The sequence below is a fragment of the Ruditapes philippinarum genome, unplaced genomic scaffold (genome assembly GCF_026571515.1).
Source record: "Ruditapes philippinarum isolate M1 unplaced genomic scaffold, ASM2657151v2 ctg4140_1_1_1_1, whole genome shotgun sequence".
In the NCBI taxonomy this organism is placed as follows: domain Eukaryota; kingdom Metazoa; phylum Mollusca; class Bivalvia; order Venerida; family Veneridae; genus Ruditapes; species Ruditapes philippinarum.
In genome coordinates, this window is record NW_026856886.1 from 1 (window position 1) to 14,857 (window position 14,857).

The window sequence follows — 14,857 nt, forward strand, 5'->3', positions numbered from 1 at the left end:
CATTATATGACCAGCAAATGACCCCTATTGATTTTGGGGTCAAGGGGTCAAAGGTCAAGGTCACATTGACCTTGTAAGTAAAACGGTTTCTGATCAATTAACTAAAAATGCTTAGGCCTAGGAACTTCAAACTTTGTATGATGATTGGTCTTGACCAGCAGATGACCCCTATTGAGTTTTGGGTCAAGGGGTCAAAGGTCAAGGTCATGACCAGTAGATACTTGATAACCCTTATTAATTGTTTGATCACTGGGTCAGAAGTCATGCATAATTACCTTATCACATGAATAATTGGCTGCTGATAGGGGGCATACATGTTTTACAAACATATCTTGTTATTTTTAAAGTTTGTCCGGACTACTTCTCTTATACCACTTATGCAATTTCAATGAAACTTGATTGGTCTGTAGCTCAAGTCCTTGCGCATATTGCACGAGTTTTTCGGTTGAATGATTTTTGGCTGAGTTATGGCCCTTTGATAAAAAGGTGTTTTTTTCTGTGTGTTGCCAGATACATAAAAGCTTGTCCGGACTACTCTTCATAAACTTCTGGTGCAATTTTATCCAAACTTTACAGGAATGATCAGTACCAAGTCTAGTTGTGCCCTGTCTGTCTGTTACAAAACTTGTCCCAACAGGAAATTGGCCATCATGAGGCGACACATGTGATCACTGATCGCTCTTGTTTTACATTTTGAATAAATATCATGGAAAAAAGAAGTGCGGGAATGATCTGAAATTTTGCACAAAGATTGGTGGTCTAAGCATACATAAAATGGTACATTTATCTTGAAAAAATATTTTCAGTCCCAGCGTGTCAAAAAACCCCAGTGGAGTCCCTTTAATGTGTTGTCATTTTCTTGAAAATTAAAGCATAAAAACACATTGATGTGAATACGAGGAGGCAAAAGTCCGCCTCTTATAAAAAAAAAGGGTGGGAAGCTTACAGAGGGCAACTGTCCAGGGGGGCAAAGAATCTTGCAAATAGGGAAGTAGGGTTAAGATTTGTGACTGTCTCACATGGTGATAAAAGCAGAGATCTGCCGAGGACGCGATTTTGCGCCATTGGCGCTAAAAAAATGAGAATGGCGCAGGAAAATCGGCAGCAAAGGGCCATGGGCGCATCTAAAATCTGTGCCAGACTTATAAGAAAACAAAACTGTCTGCTGGGTTATTTAGTCATCCAGTCAAAACTGGTACCAACAGCAACATGTTACCCATGCTCCTGTAATTACGCATATTCTTGAGTTTATCCATTCTCCTATAGCTTTTGTCCATGCTATCTACTTACCGCATTTCTTCTCATAATCCCTTTCCCACACAGATACTCATTTCTACTACCATAAATTTAATCCAATAAAACAAACAAACAAATTATACAACTACTTAATATTTAAAATGATTATCGGTAACTGAAAAAAAAGTGTTGCTATTTTAAGAAATGCTGTAAGTTACAGTATAATTTGACAGGTGTTCAACTTGATCAACCCTAAGGTCACTCAAGTTCACGCAAGTTTTGGATGATGAAGTGTAAAAAAAGACGTATATTTCGTCATCAGAATATTTGACAGGTTGATTAACCAATCAGAGAAACATTGTGCATGATTTTTTTCATGATCAAAAGGTCTGTCGGCAAATGTCTTTGATGTATGCTGTCTACACAGAAGCATACAAGGGGCAATAAATTTGCGTCAATATACAGTGGTAAGGGACATTTGGTGCAAAGTAGGAACAATTAAATGGATAATGCACAATATAAGACATTACAAGTAAGAACCAGCAATTATGTGAATAAATTTGCATATCAAATTTTTTAGCAGCCATTTAAAAAATATTTTGCCTGCAATTAATAATAGTAAGTAAGTTGCCATGTAGGCATAATTTTTAATTATTGGTTAAGTACTGAATTATAAGTGAACCACTTGTCATAAAATATGATTTAAGTTTTATTACCAGGGAAATTCAATTATCTACAAACTTTTTAACAGTTATTTTGGTCAATGTTTACTTATATTCCCAAGGCCCATACTTTGGTAAAAATGGCCCATCATTTTCAGACCAAGTGGGCCCAGGGCCCAGTACTTTCAAATTCTTGGCAGATCTCTGTAAAAGATATAAAAACATGCAATTTTAACCAATGATGATTACCATCTGTCCTTATTTGGATGTAAATACACTGCCATACTTAATAACACAGTTAATGCTACTCTGCAGAAACAATTATAGACATTTTACTTCTTTTAGCCTGGTCTTACAGTATTAGTTGACATTATTGTCTGAAGGAAAAACATTTGATAATTATGGTGTGCAGCAGTGCTGACAGCTATATTTACCTGGTGAATTTGGATTTTATTTATTGATTGTATATTATACCAAACTTGTTTAATTTCAGGTTTATATCTGATGGGATTTAAACCAAGAAGTTCATTAAAGATATACTTTAAAGTAAAACCAGCATCGTTCATTTATCCTGATGAAAAAGTAAGTAAAAAATGTTCTTCAATATATCTGTATACATGTAACTAGAGATGTTGTTATGAGCCTTATTTATTAGACACAGGGTCTCTTTGGCAGAGTGGTTTAGGTCGGCAAAAAAAGTTCACATGCTCTTTGCTGCTGAGGGTTTGAATCTTGTTTATAAGGGACTTGTATTCTATCAAGTTTGGAGAAGCTGTCCTGCTAGCTTACAGTTTAATGGCTCTACTCTGGTGCCCTTTCGTTTCTGAAATAATGCACAAAGGGGCCCCTGAGGTCTTTTTCTACCAGTAAAGCTGGAAAGTCACCATATGACCTTTACAATGCTGGTGTGACTTGAAATCCAATAAAACAAATGCATATTAGACAGCTCTTGATTGTATTCATTTTTGGCTTGTCTGTTTCGAAAGAAAAAAGTCGAGATATTATAATTGTTGCTTTGTCTTTGTTGTCGCTGTGCATAAATTTAATGTAGCCCACCATTCAAACATATTAAAGTTATTAATAGGAAACTTGGAATACTTGCTTATCATGACAAGTTGCAGATGTGAAACAAGGGGTTTAATTCTGAAAGTAATATTTTAAGAGTTATGCCCCTTTTTGACTTAGAATTATTAACAGACAAGCATTTACACTGCATAAGGTGCTCTTGTATTAAATGGTTCAAATATCTTATGCATAGGATTTATTGAATTATATCTAAACGGCATTTATTTATGAATTCTTTAGTCTTATCAAATGAGGTGCTCGATAACAGTCTTAAGATTTTAATTTCCATTTTATAAATTTTCATTGTGCTTTTTTTTCCATTTCATTAAGTGATGTTAGCTATACGTAGCATAGACCATATGTTTAATCTTATGTTTATCATACAATTTTTGTTTAAATTTACAGACTATTATTGGTAGCACTACCTTGTTCACAGCATTATTGAAGAAGTGTGTAGACCGTGATGTGGTCCCAATCTGTAAATACATCCCCGGGAAAAATTATCCTCCAAGATTTGTTGCTCTACTTCCGCAGGCAAGTATATTTATAATTACTTATATCACACTTTGATCAATTTTAGAAGCAGTGAGTTTTTAACCATTTTTGAGAAAGGGTGTCTTTTTATGTTGGCATATCACCTTAACTGTGGTGTTGACAATGACATACCTAAAAAATCAAGTGAATTGAAAACAGAAACAATTTCTAGACTTCAGATTTCATAGGTCTGAATACTCGGTCAAGAAGTTTTAAGATAATCTGTTTGATTCCATTTTCTCTCTTCACAACAAAGTCAAGTAATTTATCTACAGATATTGACAATAATTAGTGGTAAAACTAGTAGATACTTCTAGTATAGATACAGAGTCATTGTTTGCTTATTCTTAATTTGTTGCCATAATTTATGTTCAAGTTGGAGCTAAATTGGAATAGTAGGAGCTTTAAGGGAAGAAAGATTTAGCCTGAAATGGAAAGGTTGTTAGTAGGACTTAAAATGGTAAGGGTGTAGCTAAAATTGAAAAAATTGAAAAGTAGGAGCTAAAATGGAAAATTGGAGCCAAGATGGAAAATAGGAGCTTAAATGGAAAAAAAGAGCTTAAATGGAAAAGAGGGAGCTTAAATAGTGTCCATTGAGTTACGCTTTTGAAACAAATGCGGTATCAGCCAGTATAAGGTTGAAATACTGTGTAAAAAAAACACAACTGGCCTTAAAAATCAAACCAAATATATACAAGGCAAACATTTAAGACATAGGTATATACATTACAATGAGAAATGTTAAATTTTTACCTCCAGGAGGAAGAGTGTGATGAACACAAGGTACAGTTATGTCCCCCTGGCTTCCATGTTATTTTCCTACCATTTGCAGACGATTTCAGGAAAGTCAAATATGAGCAAAATACAAAAGGTAAAATAAATCTATATACATGTACTTTTTGTTTTACCTGTAAATTAATTCATACCTTTTGAAGTATTAAATGATAATTGTGCATGTTGAGCATATATGTCAAAAATCAGTTTTCAAAAGCTGTATGCAATGCTCAAACTTAAAGCGACCTTGACCTGACAAACAATTATGTTTTGTTTCAAACTAAGTATTTCTGTGATTTTAATTTGGAAAAGTGCATCGTATCACTGTTAGGCCTGTATAACAAAAAGGGAGGTAATTCATGATAGTCATTAATATTATTTCAACACTGATCAAGGAAGAATTGTCACGTTCTAATATATTGTGTATTATATATAACAGCTAATTCAGACCAGATAGATGCTGCCAAAGAGATATTGAAGAAACTTCAGTTTACGTACTCAGCCGAGAGCTTTGAGAACCCAGTTTTACAGAAACACTGGAGAAACATCGAGGCCCTGGCTTTAGACAGGGATTCTCCTGAAGAGATGACAGATTACACATGTTTGTTTTCTTGTTGACAAATTCTTATATGTAATTGATTTGTCAGTACCGCCACTTTCTGTGCAATCAAGCCAGATGCTATTCTATTGGTTGCTCAGTAATAGCTTTTGGTATTGGTTTAGACATGTTTTTAGACATGTTTAAATTTATTCAAGCTGGACTGTGAAATATAATGCTCCAGTCAGCTTTCTAGAATTAACCAGTACTGAAAAGGGGCATCCATGGCCAAGTGGTCAAGATTTAGACATGAATATACATGTATTTATATTCAAGCCTGACTGTGAAATATAAGGCTCCAGTATGCTTCTTAGATTTAAGTGGTCAAGATCTTTGGATTCTTCCATGTGAGAGAGAAAGTTATCCAGCTAGCTTACGGATTGTCAGTGGTTCTACTCAGGTGCCGGTTCGTGCCTGAAATAATGCAAGGAAAGACACCTGAGGTCTCCCTCCACCAGTTATGCTGGAAAGTTTCCATATGACCTATACTGTGTTGGAACAACATAAAGCCCATCAAAAAGAAAGAACAGAACTGGTGTTATGTAAGTAAAAATGGTTATGACCAGTGTAGGTCTTGAACATAAAACCCCTTGGTTAAGAGGCAGACACTCCCTTAGACGTGGCTACTGCTGCCTTTAATATTGATATTGAAGCCCCTTAAAGCAACAGTAGACAGTTCTATATCCTAAGCAAAGGGTGTCTATTATACTGATTAAGTTGTGAAAGGTTGAAGTGTTTTTGTATGTAAATTATATTTTGTGAAGTGTATGAAAATCATGTTTGAAAACGTTATTTTGCTATCCAATAAAGTTTATTTCAGCTATCCAGATGTATGTATAGTAAGTTTTGATTTGTATTGTAGTACCAGATGAGGATAGAATAAAGAGGAGAGCTGGTGACGCTATAGATCAATTTAAAGACCTTGTTTTTCCAGCAGGATATGTTGCAGGGGCCAAGAGAAAGGTATAGTGTATTTCTACTCATTAAGTATAACTATAGGGGCGTCCGTTGCCGAGTGGTTAAGGTCATTGCCTTCAAACCACTTGCCCCTCACCGCTGTGGGATCGAATCCCGACAGGGACTTTGGATTCTTTCATGTGAGGAAGCTATCCAGATAGGTTACGGAACGTCGGTGGTTCTACTCAGGTGCCCATTTGTGCCTGAAATAATGCACGGAAGGGCACCTGAGGTCTTCCTCCACCAGTAAAGCTGGAACATCGTGATGTGACCTATACTGTGGCGATGCAACATAAAACCCAAACGGGGAAAAAAAGTATAACTATGTTTAATTTGAATGCATTTGTGCTACAAATTAAGGCCTCACAATCTTTATTCTCATGTATGGATAAGTGGAGGCTTTTGTGTTCGAGAGGTTCCAGTCATTGACTTTAAATTGCTGGCTCTTCACTGCTGTGGGTTTGAATCTTGCCAGGATGGATTCTTTTCTCTTGAGGAAACATTTCAGCTAGCTTATGGAAGATCAGTGATTTGTCTTAGGTGCTTACACATGTATGAAATAATGCAAGGAGGGGCACTTAGTCTTAAGTCATTGGTCACCGTATGACATATGCTGTGATGGTGTGACATGAAACGAAAGAACAAAAAACAAAGATTCAAGTGTAGTGAATGCTATCAATGAGTTTGTGTTTTCTTGACATAGCGGTTTAAAGTCCCTTATTCTGAGAAAATGCATACTCAAATTCAGCCAGCAGTTCTACACTGGTTGGCGGTTCTACTGATATACATTTGTTCTTACATGGAATAAAATATGGAAGTTCTGGGGTTTTACTGGACCAGTACCAAAAGTGACAATGGGACTAAAAACTTGACTAAAAAGAAATGGACAAGCGTAATTAGTGTATCTTGTCATTTGTTCTGGAACTATGAATGCCTTATATTTGGTGTGAAGTTTGTTTACTACATTTATATTCTATTTATCATATACACATGCAACTGTTTAGGACACAAATGATAGAACTGGGCATAAGTGTAATTTTTAGCTCGACTATTCGATAAGAATAAGTAGAGCTATTGCAGTCACCCGAGCGTCGGCGTCTGCGTCGGCGTAACCACTTATGTTAAAGTTTTTGTAATAGTTCAAATATTTTCAAAGTCCATTGACATATGGCTTTGAAACTTTGCACACTTGTTCACCATCATGACCCCAACCTGTAGACAGGAGGAGGTAACTCTATCAAGCATTTTGACAGAATTATGCCCCTTTTTCAACTTAGAATTTATGTTAAAGTTTTTGTAATAGTTCAAATATTTTCAAAGTCCATTGACATATGGCTTTGAAACTTTGCACACTTGTTCACCATCATGACCCCAACCTGTAGACAGGAGGAGGTAACTCTATCAAGCATTTTGACAGAATTATGCCCCTTTTTCGACTTAGAATTTATGTTAAAGTTTTTGTAATAGTTAAAATATTTTCAAAGTCCATTGACATATGGATTTGAAACTTTGCACACTTGTTCACCATCATGACCCCAACTTGTAAACAGGAGGAGGTAACTCTATCAAGCATTTTGACAGAATTATGCCCCTTTTTCGGCTTAGAATTTATGTTAAAGTTTTTGTAATACCTCAAATATTTTCAAAGTTCATTGACATATGGCTTTGAAACTTTGCACACTTGATCACCATCATTACCCCAACCTGTAAACAGGAGGAGGTAACTGTATCAAGCATTTTTTTTTACTATCAAGCACTAAGAATAGTCGAGCGTTGCTGTCCTACCGACAGCTCTTGTTTTTCTTTTTGGCACTCACAAAAATAAAATATGCACTGGATGGAGGCATGTGGAATAGAACTGTCTGTATGGTTAAGTCATAATCTGCCGAATTTTTTTATATTGAATTGCTCAGCTTCTATTTTTGACACAGTCCATTATCAATCAAGATGGAAATTTATAGTCAGACTGCAGAAATTTGTTGACATGTTTTACCATTGTTCTGTTCTATCTGCAGGCAGGAGGCGGCGGGGACCCAGGTGCTAAAAGAGCCAAGACAGAGCAAGCGGCTTCAGGGGTCGACCTGAAGGCAGAAGCTGAAGCTGGCCGGGTAAATATATATATGAGCCGTGTCATGACAAAACCAACGTAATGCGTTTGCGACCAGCATGGATCCAGACCAGCCTGCGCATCCGCGCAGTCTGATCAGGATCCATGCTGTTCGCTTACAAACCCTATTACAAGTAGAGAAACTGATAATGAACAGCATGGATCCTGATAAGACTGCGCAGATGCGCAGGCTGGTCTGGATCTATGCTGGTCGCAAATACACAATGTTGGTTTTGTCGTGACGCGGCTCATATAGTATGTAATATCGGAGATACAGTTTGTTATATTTTAATTATATAAAGAAGGCTTTCAAACATTCGGAATGTCTTGTCATGAATTATGATGTTTGTGATTCAAATCCAAATAGTTTAGGTGGCGGCCTGGCCAAATGGGTAACACATCAATCTGTTTATCTAAGGATTGATGGCCGTGTGTTTAAATCCTGTTACAGGCAAGCGTATTTATCTAATCATTGATGACTGTGTGTGTTCAAACCCAGTTATGGGCAAGCTGTTGTTTCCTAGAGCAAGAAACTTTACACTCGTAACTCAATACTGGTTGGTTTTAGAGTGTTTTGTAAAGCTTCCTACACAATCAAACAAATAACAAATTTTGTGTAAACTAAATCCAATTTACATATACCATCAAGCACCTGGTCCAATTATTAGAACTTTTTTCTTGATCGAAGTTTTCACTTAGTGCCAGAAACTGCTAGGCAGATGCTGAAGATCTTTGTCAACAGTAAAGTAGTCAGTAAAGGAATTAAAAGATCATATCAAACTTAATTATATGCCAGAAGAATAGGGAAAAATGTTTTTCAAAAATTGTTTTAACCCTTTTCTATGCTTGGTAATTTAAGTTGCCACACTGCATTGATTCATTTTATTCCATTATATTTTAGCTTGGTAAACTGACAGTGCCTATTTTGAAGGAGAAAATAAAAGAGAACAGTATATCCTGTACGGGCACGAGGAAAGCTGATCTAATAGACGCGATTTGTGCACACTACAATGTGGGCGTGTGAAAGGGATAGACACAATATAATGTGGGCGTGTGAAAGGGATGGACGGGGCATAGTTTCAAAGACATTTCTTGTTTATTTGAGATAATTTGAATGCGAGAGATGAACATATGTTAGTGAAACATGAACACTGTTAGTTGATAAAGTAGTTCTAGTGTTTAGAATTAGATATGAGAAATGAATGAGTATTTGTCCTGGATTATAAACCGTTATTTACCTACATTTGTTTAATGGGCTTGCCCCATTTTCAATTTGGAATAGTCTATTTGTTACTTTAAGGGTTTCAATCTAAAAGCTTATTATTACATGAACAGACATTAGTAAAATAAGTAGCAACACTCAACAGGTTAGTCTGACTGCTTGACATAAACAAAGTGATTTTTCTGGTAGTGTTCAAAGAACTTGAAAGTATTTGTTATATATCAAGTGATTTGATTAGAAGACACACAGTGAAACAGTTTTTTAACCTAGATTTACTTCATATTCTTTATATGTTTTATGTTTAGTTGTTAAAATTTGGATGTCAGATTTGTTAACGATAGTGTTATGTTTGGTTTTATTGAAAATATTTGAGCCGTGTCATGACAAAACCAACATAATGGGTTTGCGACCAGCATGGATCCAGACCAGCCTGCGCAGTCGCACAGTCTGATCAGGATCCATGCTGTTCTCTTACAAACCCTGCTCCAAGTAGAGACACTGATAGCGAACAGCATGGATCCTGATTAGACTGCGAGGATGCGCAGGCTGGTCTGGATCCATGCTGGTCGCTAACCCACTATGTTGGTTTTGTCATGACACGGCTCATTTAGTGTTTACAGTAAAACTTGTGTGAAAAAACCACCTCCAAATTAAGGACATTGGTTAGTAAAGGCCACTCATTTACACAGCCCTTTATTGATTAAGTAGAAAATAGTAACTTTCAATTAAAGACCACTTGTCTAAAATGGTCATGTTTGGTGTCTCCTTTTAGCGGCCTTTGTTGAAATGTTTGACAGAACTTGTTTTACTAGTTTTTGAGAGAAGAAACTTATAAGATACACCATTCTTTCATATCAGGTACTTGTGGAATATTTTTATCACAATACAAACACTAAATACCTTTATCATGTTAAATGGACTTGTCCATTTCTTATTCTGGACAAAACCATTCATCATTTTTAGGGATGTTTTTAAACGTCTAAATGAATAGTGGACAGTGCGGACCATGATCAGACTGCACAGATGACAGTCCAGATAATTAGTTTTTTCCTGTATTGACTAAATATTATTGTGTAGTTACTGACCCATTGTACTGGTCGGGGACCATCAACCGGACACTTTTTGAACATTTTTCTATACAGATTTCATAATTTCAAACCTAGAGACCTGAAAATTTGACACAGTACAGCTAGGTTCTTCTCCTAACTAACAAACTAGTTTGTTTATTTCTGATAATATTGACACTTTTATCTGAGGCCTGTCGTCGAGGGTATCAAAATTATCTAAATTGCCCACACTACAGTACCATGTGTCCGGACGGATATGTACATGACGTGATTTAATTCAGACAAAAGCTTGGGTGTTTAATTCTTTTATTTTCAACATAATATACAATATATCAGCAGCAAATGCTGAAGTTTTGGATATTCTTTTGTTTACTCTGCAAATGATTATAGGTGGTATATGAGGTCAGGTATTGCACACTTGATGCCCCAATTTTCAGAATCAACATTCTTGAAATAGACACTAATATATTACTGTTTACGGATGTTAAAATAAATTTTATTAATCATAGAAGAAACATGCATGTTATAATAAAGTGACTAATAGATCGAAAACCACTGAACAAAGAAAAAAACACTAAATTAAGCGTTTTCGGGGCTGTCTGGGTTTGATGGTTGTCCGGTTTTGGTGGTCTCCAACCAGTAATGTTTAAAGAATTACAAAATTTCCATTGTAACAGTTCTAGACAAAATTTAAAAAAGGTACTTCAGATATAATTGTATACTGGTTGCCTTTTTGTTGGAAATTTATATTTTTTAAGTGAATTTTATAGAAATTGGCAAAAGTTTTCACTATTTTTTTTCTATTTTTTTAGTAGGGAATCTTTTCCTCTGTATTTGAATAAAATTGATTCACCAATTACTGCAAGATGTAATTTACTTTTGAAATCTCAACTATCTTTGAAAAGCTATCAGTTCTCTCAATAGGTAGAGTTTTGGACTGTGAATCTGGTGACCCAGGTTCGATTCCCAGATGGCGTAGGTCACTTTTGTTGTGATTGATCATGAAATCCTTTCTTTGGTCATTCTCATTGTACCTCTGCTCTGGCATGTACAGAAGTAATCAGTTCCTTGCAAAAGTGAAGGCACTAGAACTGGTAAACTGCTTGACAGCGTTCCCAGGAATGATGTGGTGGCTGAACTGTGCTCTGTTAAATTCAATGTGGCTTACTACCGAGATCTGGAGTGAAAACTACTAACACCACCACCACTCCACTATCACTGTTTTAATCAACAAATCACTTTGTAGAATTATCATTTTGTGCTTTGTAGAAATAGCTACTGTTAGTGTATACTTTCATATGTGATCTTTATGTTTGTAAATTACATATTGTAATTTTTGTGAAATAGATGATTAATAAACTTTTAAATACATGTAAGTTTGACTTTGAATTGAATCTTATAGCATATGAAAAGCCTATGAAATTGACAGCTCATGTGTGGCCTGGTTAAAAAGGAGTAAGTTTCAGGGTTAAAATACCAGAGACATAGATAAGCGACTTTTTAGCCAATTTTGTCAATATTTATCCTCGTCCCAAGAATAATGAAAAAACAATAAAAAGTTATGTTATTGGATGATAAATCATATTCTTGCTATTAGATTATATGTTTAGTTTTTATTTGGACATGCATGCATTCTGACAGACAACTTTAAAATAAATTTAATTTAATTTACTTTTTGTACCAAAAGGTTACTCGATTTACCTTTGATAGTAGAAATCTAAGTCACGGGATACGGACAAAAGCCCCCCCCGGACGAAAGCCCCCCCCATCTAAAAATGACAAGGTGGACAAAAGCCCCCCATGAAATTTTCACGTAGGACAAAAGCCCCCCCCCCCCCATAAAAAAGTAAAGGTAGGACAAAAGCCCCCCCCCCCATAGTCAATCAAATTTACATATAGTGTATTAAAGTTGTTTTTTATGTGTTTAAAAGATATGTATGGGCGTCACATGTAGGTGACATAGTGCTTAGGATATTAATTTGATCCCTTTACAAAAGTGATTAAACATTACTACTTTTCTGACCCTTGTTGTGTATATGAAAAGCTATGAATTCGGTATCGCATGCATACATTATTTAATTTTTTATCATAAACTTTGTTATCACTTCAATATATACATTATAAATAAACATTAAAACAAATTCTTTTCATTTTTATTTAAAAGTTTGTGTGAAATTTGATGAATTTGAGCACCTGTGCGAGTGAAAAAAGATGGGGGGCTTTTGTCCTACCTGTATTTTTGATGGGGGGGGGCTTTTGTCCTATGTGAACATTTCATGGGGGGGGGCTTTTGTCCACCTTGTCATTTTTAGACGGGGGGGGGGGCTTTTGTCCGGGGGGGCTTTTGTCCTACACTCCTAAGTCACATCCCAAATATGGAATAACCTTGTTAACACTCTAGGGGCAACTTCTGTCCAAATATCCTGGAAATTGTTAGTAAGATTGTTAGGATGATTTTTCTAGCTCAAGTCCGAATAACGGTCATCGCCTCAAAAACTAGCCACACAAGCCAGATATGGAAAAACCTTGTAAACGCTATAGAGGCGTCTTCTTTGGACTATATATCCTGGAAATTGGCCAGAAAGGTTGTTGGGATGATTTCTAGCAAAAGTTCAAATATGGGCTATCTCGATCTGGGGTCAAAAAGTAGTTCATACAGGCAAAATAATGGAGGAAAAAACCTTTGGCTAGTGTCATATCGACATTTACCGGTGAATATCTATGGTGGCTGATTTGTGCCATTCGTGTTTTCGCCTCGCGCCCCCGCCATTTTAATTTGTTAACTCGACTTTTCGCTTGGCGGGGTCGCGGGACGAAACACGCTAATTAGCGGGGGCGCGGGGCGAAGTTTTATTTTATTAAACTTCGCCCCGCGCCCACGCCGTTTTATTTCTGAATTCTCGCTCCGCGCTCTCGCGGTGCGAAGTTTTATTTGTTAAACTTCGCCGCCGCCCCCCCCCCCCGCTAATAAGCGTGTTTTCGCTCCGCGACCCCGCCATTTAAACTTGTTAATTCTCGACTTTTCGCTTGGCGGGGTCGCGGGACGAAAACACAAATGGCACAAATCAGCCACCATAGAATATCACATCATATTCACTATAGTCTGTCCCACCCAATTTGAATATAATAGTCAATAATTGTATATTATACGGAATGAAGCATGCATCCGTGGCAGAGTGGTTATACTTGAAACTATCTGCCTCCTCACCAGTGTAGGCTCGAATCCAGCTAGCTTACGGAACGTCGAAGGGTGCCCGTAGAAAAGACACGGGATGTAAAATCACTTTTCCAGGAGTAAAGCAAATGACTGAGCCACGCCATTACAAAACCAACATAGTGCGTTTGCGACCTGCATGGATCCAGACCAGCCATGCTGTTGGCTTACAAACCCTATTACAAGTAGAGAAACTGATAGCGAACATAATGGATCCTGATCAGACTAGACTGGTCTGGACCCATGCTGGTCGCAAACGCACTATGTTGGTTTTGTCATGGCTCGGCTCAAATGTAATTTCTAAGAACAGGGAAAGCAAAGGAAAAGTATGGTCGTCAATTATCATTTTTAAGGTCGTATTTTACTTTAGAGACCACGGATTTATATTACATGTAATTTAAATCCGTGTAGAGACGTAGAGTTTTCCTTAGTTGCAATCTAAACATAAAAAAGTTAAAATGTTCTTCTATGCCCAGAAAATGCATTCTTCTGGATAAAGTTTGTTGCTACTACTGTGAATTGTCATTCTAAATGAATTATGTTTGACCATGCCCTTTCCACAGAAAGAAACAATATTTCTTAGACTTAATGTGCCTTTAAAATTTAACTTTATCCAGGGTCTTTCAAAAAGAATTAGAAAGAACCTGCTTTTTTACTTTTAGAAGTGGTCAGATAGAGTCGTGGTTTTGGAACAATAGTAAACTGAAGCAAAGAAATTCTTATATAGATCAAGTGAAGAAATGAAGTGAAGAAAATATGCGAAGGAAAATTTTTTTAGAAATAGAGTCGGAATTAAATATTGAATACCGATTTTTTAGCGCTTCTCATATAGATAATTTGATGTGAATAAGTGAGGTGTATCCAATGGAAGTTGTGTCTGCTTAGAAGACTTAAGTTTAATATCAAAAGGGAGATGTACTCGTATACATGTATTATTCATGAAAATGTTACCAAGGATCGAACATTTTTTCCGGTCCTTTCCGTCGAACTTCCGAAAGGAACGAAATTGCGGGAGTCTGGGATGTTGCAAGAGCTTGTTGCCCAATCCATATGCAGAATGTGTTACTTATTATTTGTATTATATTTTATATGTTTGTGATGCAATAAAATTATGTTTAAACTGGGATCAAAAATAACTTTTTTTTTGTCCCAGTGTGGTCTCAGGTTTTAACTATTTCACCGAGCGTTTTACCGCCAAAACCACTTGACCAATCACGTGATATAATGCATCAGTGATTCGCACACTATTTTACGTCGAGACAAGCTATATATTTATTTTCTTATGTCTTTGAAATCTGCAAAACACGTTATGTAATACACCTTTGTCCGATGAAAATGAAACTTACAGCCACACAAACATTACACGCTAGCCGCAAGGAAGATATTGTAAACGTGAAAATTGAGCTTTTGAAGTATTTGAT

The 14,857-nt window shown here is 36.4% G+C and overlaps 1 protein-coding gene across 1 annotated transcript; it reads left to right on the forward strand.

Moving 5' to 3' along the window:
- The first annotated feature begins 2,393 nt into the window (after window positions 1-2,393).
- LOC132748009 (X-ray repair cross-complementing protein 6-like) lies at window positions 2,394-9,076 on the forward strand. The gene is made up of 7 exons (XM_060737547.1): window positions 2,394-2,480; window positions 3,369-3,497; window positions 4,257-4,368; window positions 4,711-4,872; window positions 5,732-5,832; window positions 7,842-7,934; window positions 8,835-9,076. Exons 1-7 carry the CDS (start codon window positions 2,403-2,405, stop codon window positions 8,955-8,957), a joined length of 798 nt encoding a protein of 265 aa, XP_060593530.1. The 5' UTR covers window positions 2,394-2,402; the 3' UTR covers window positions 8,958-9,076.
- The last annotated feature ends 5,781 nt before the right edge of the window (window positions 9,077-14,857 follow it).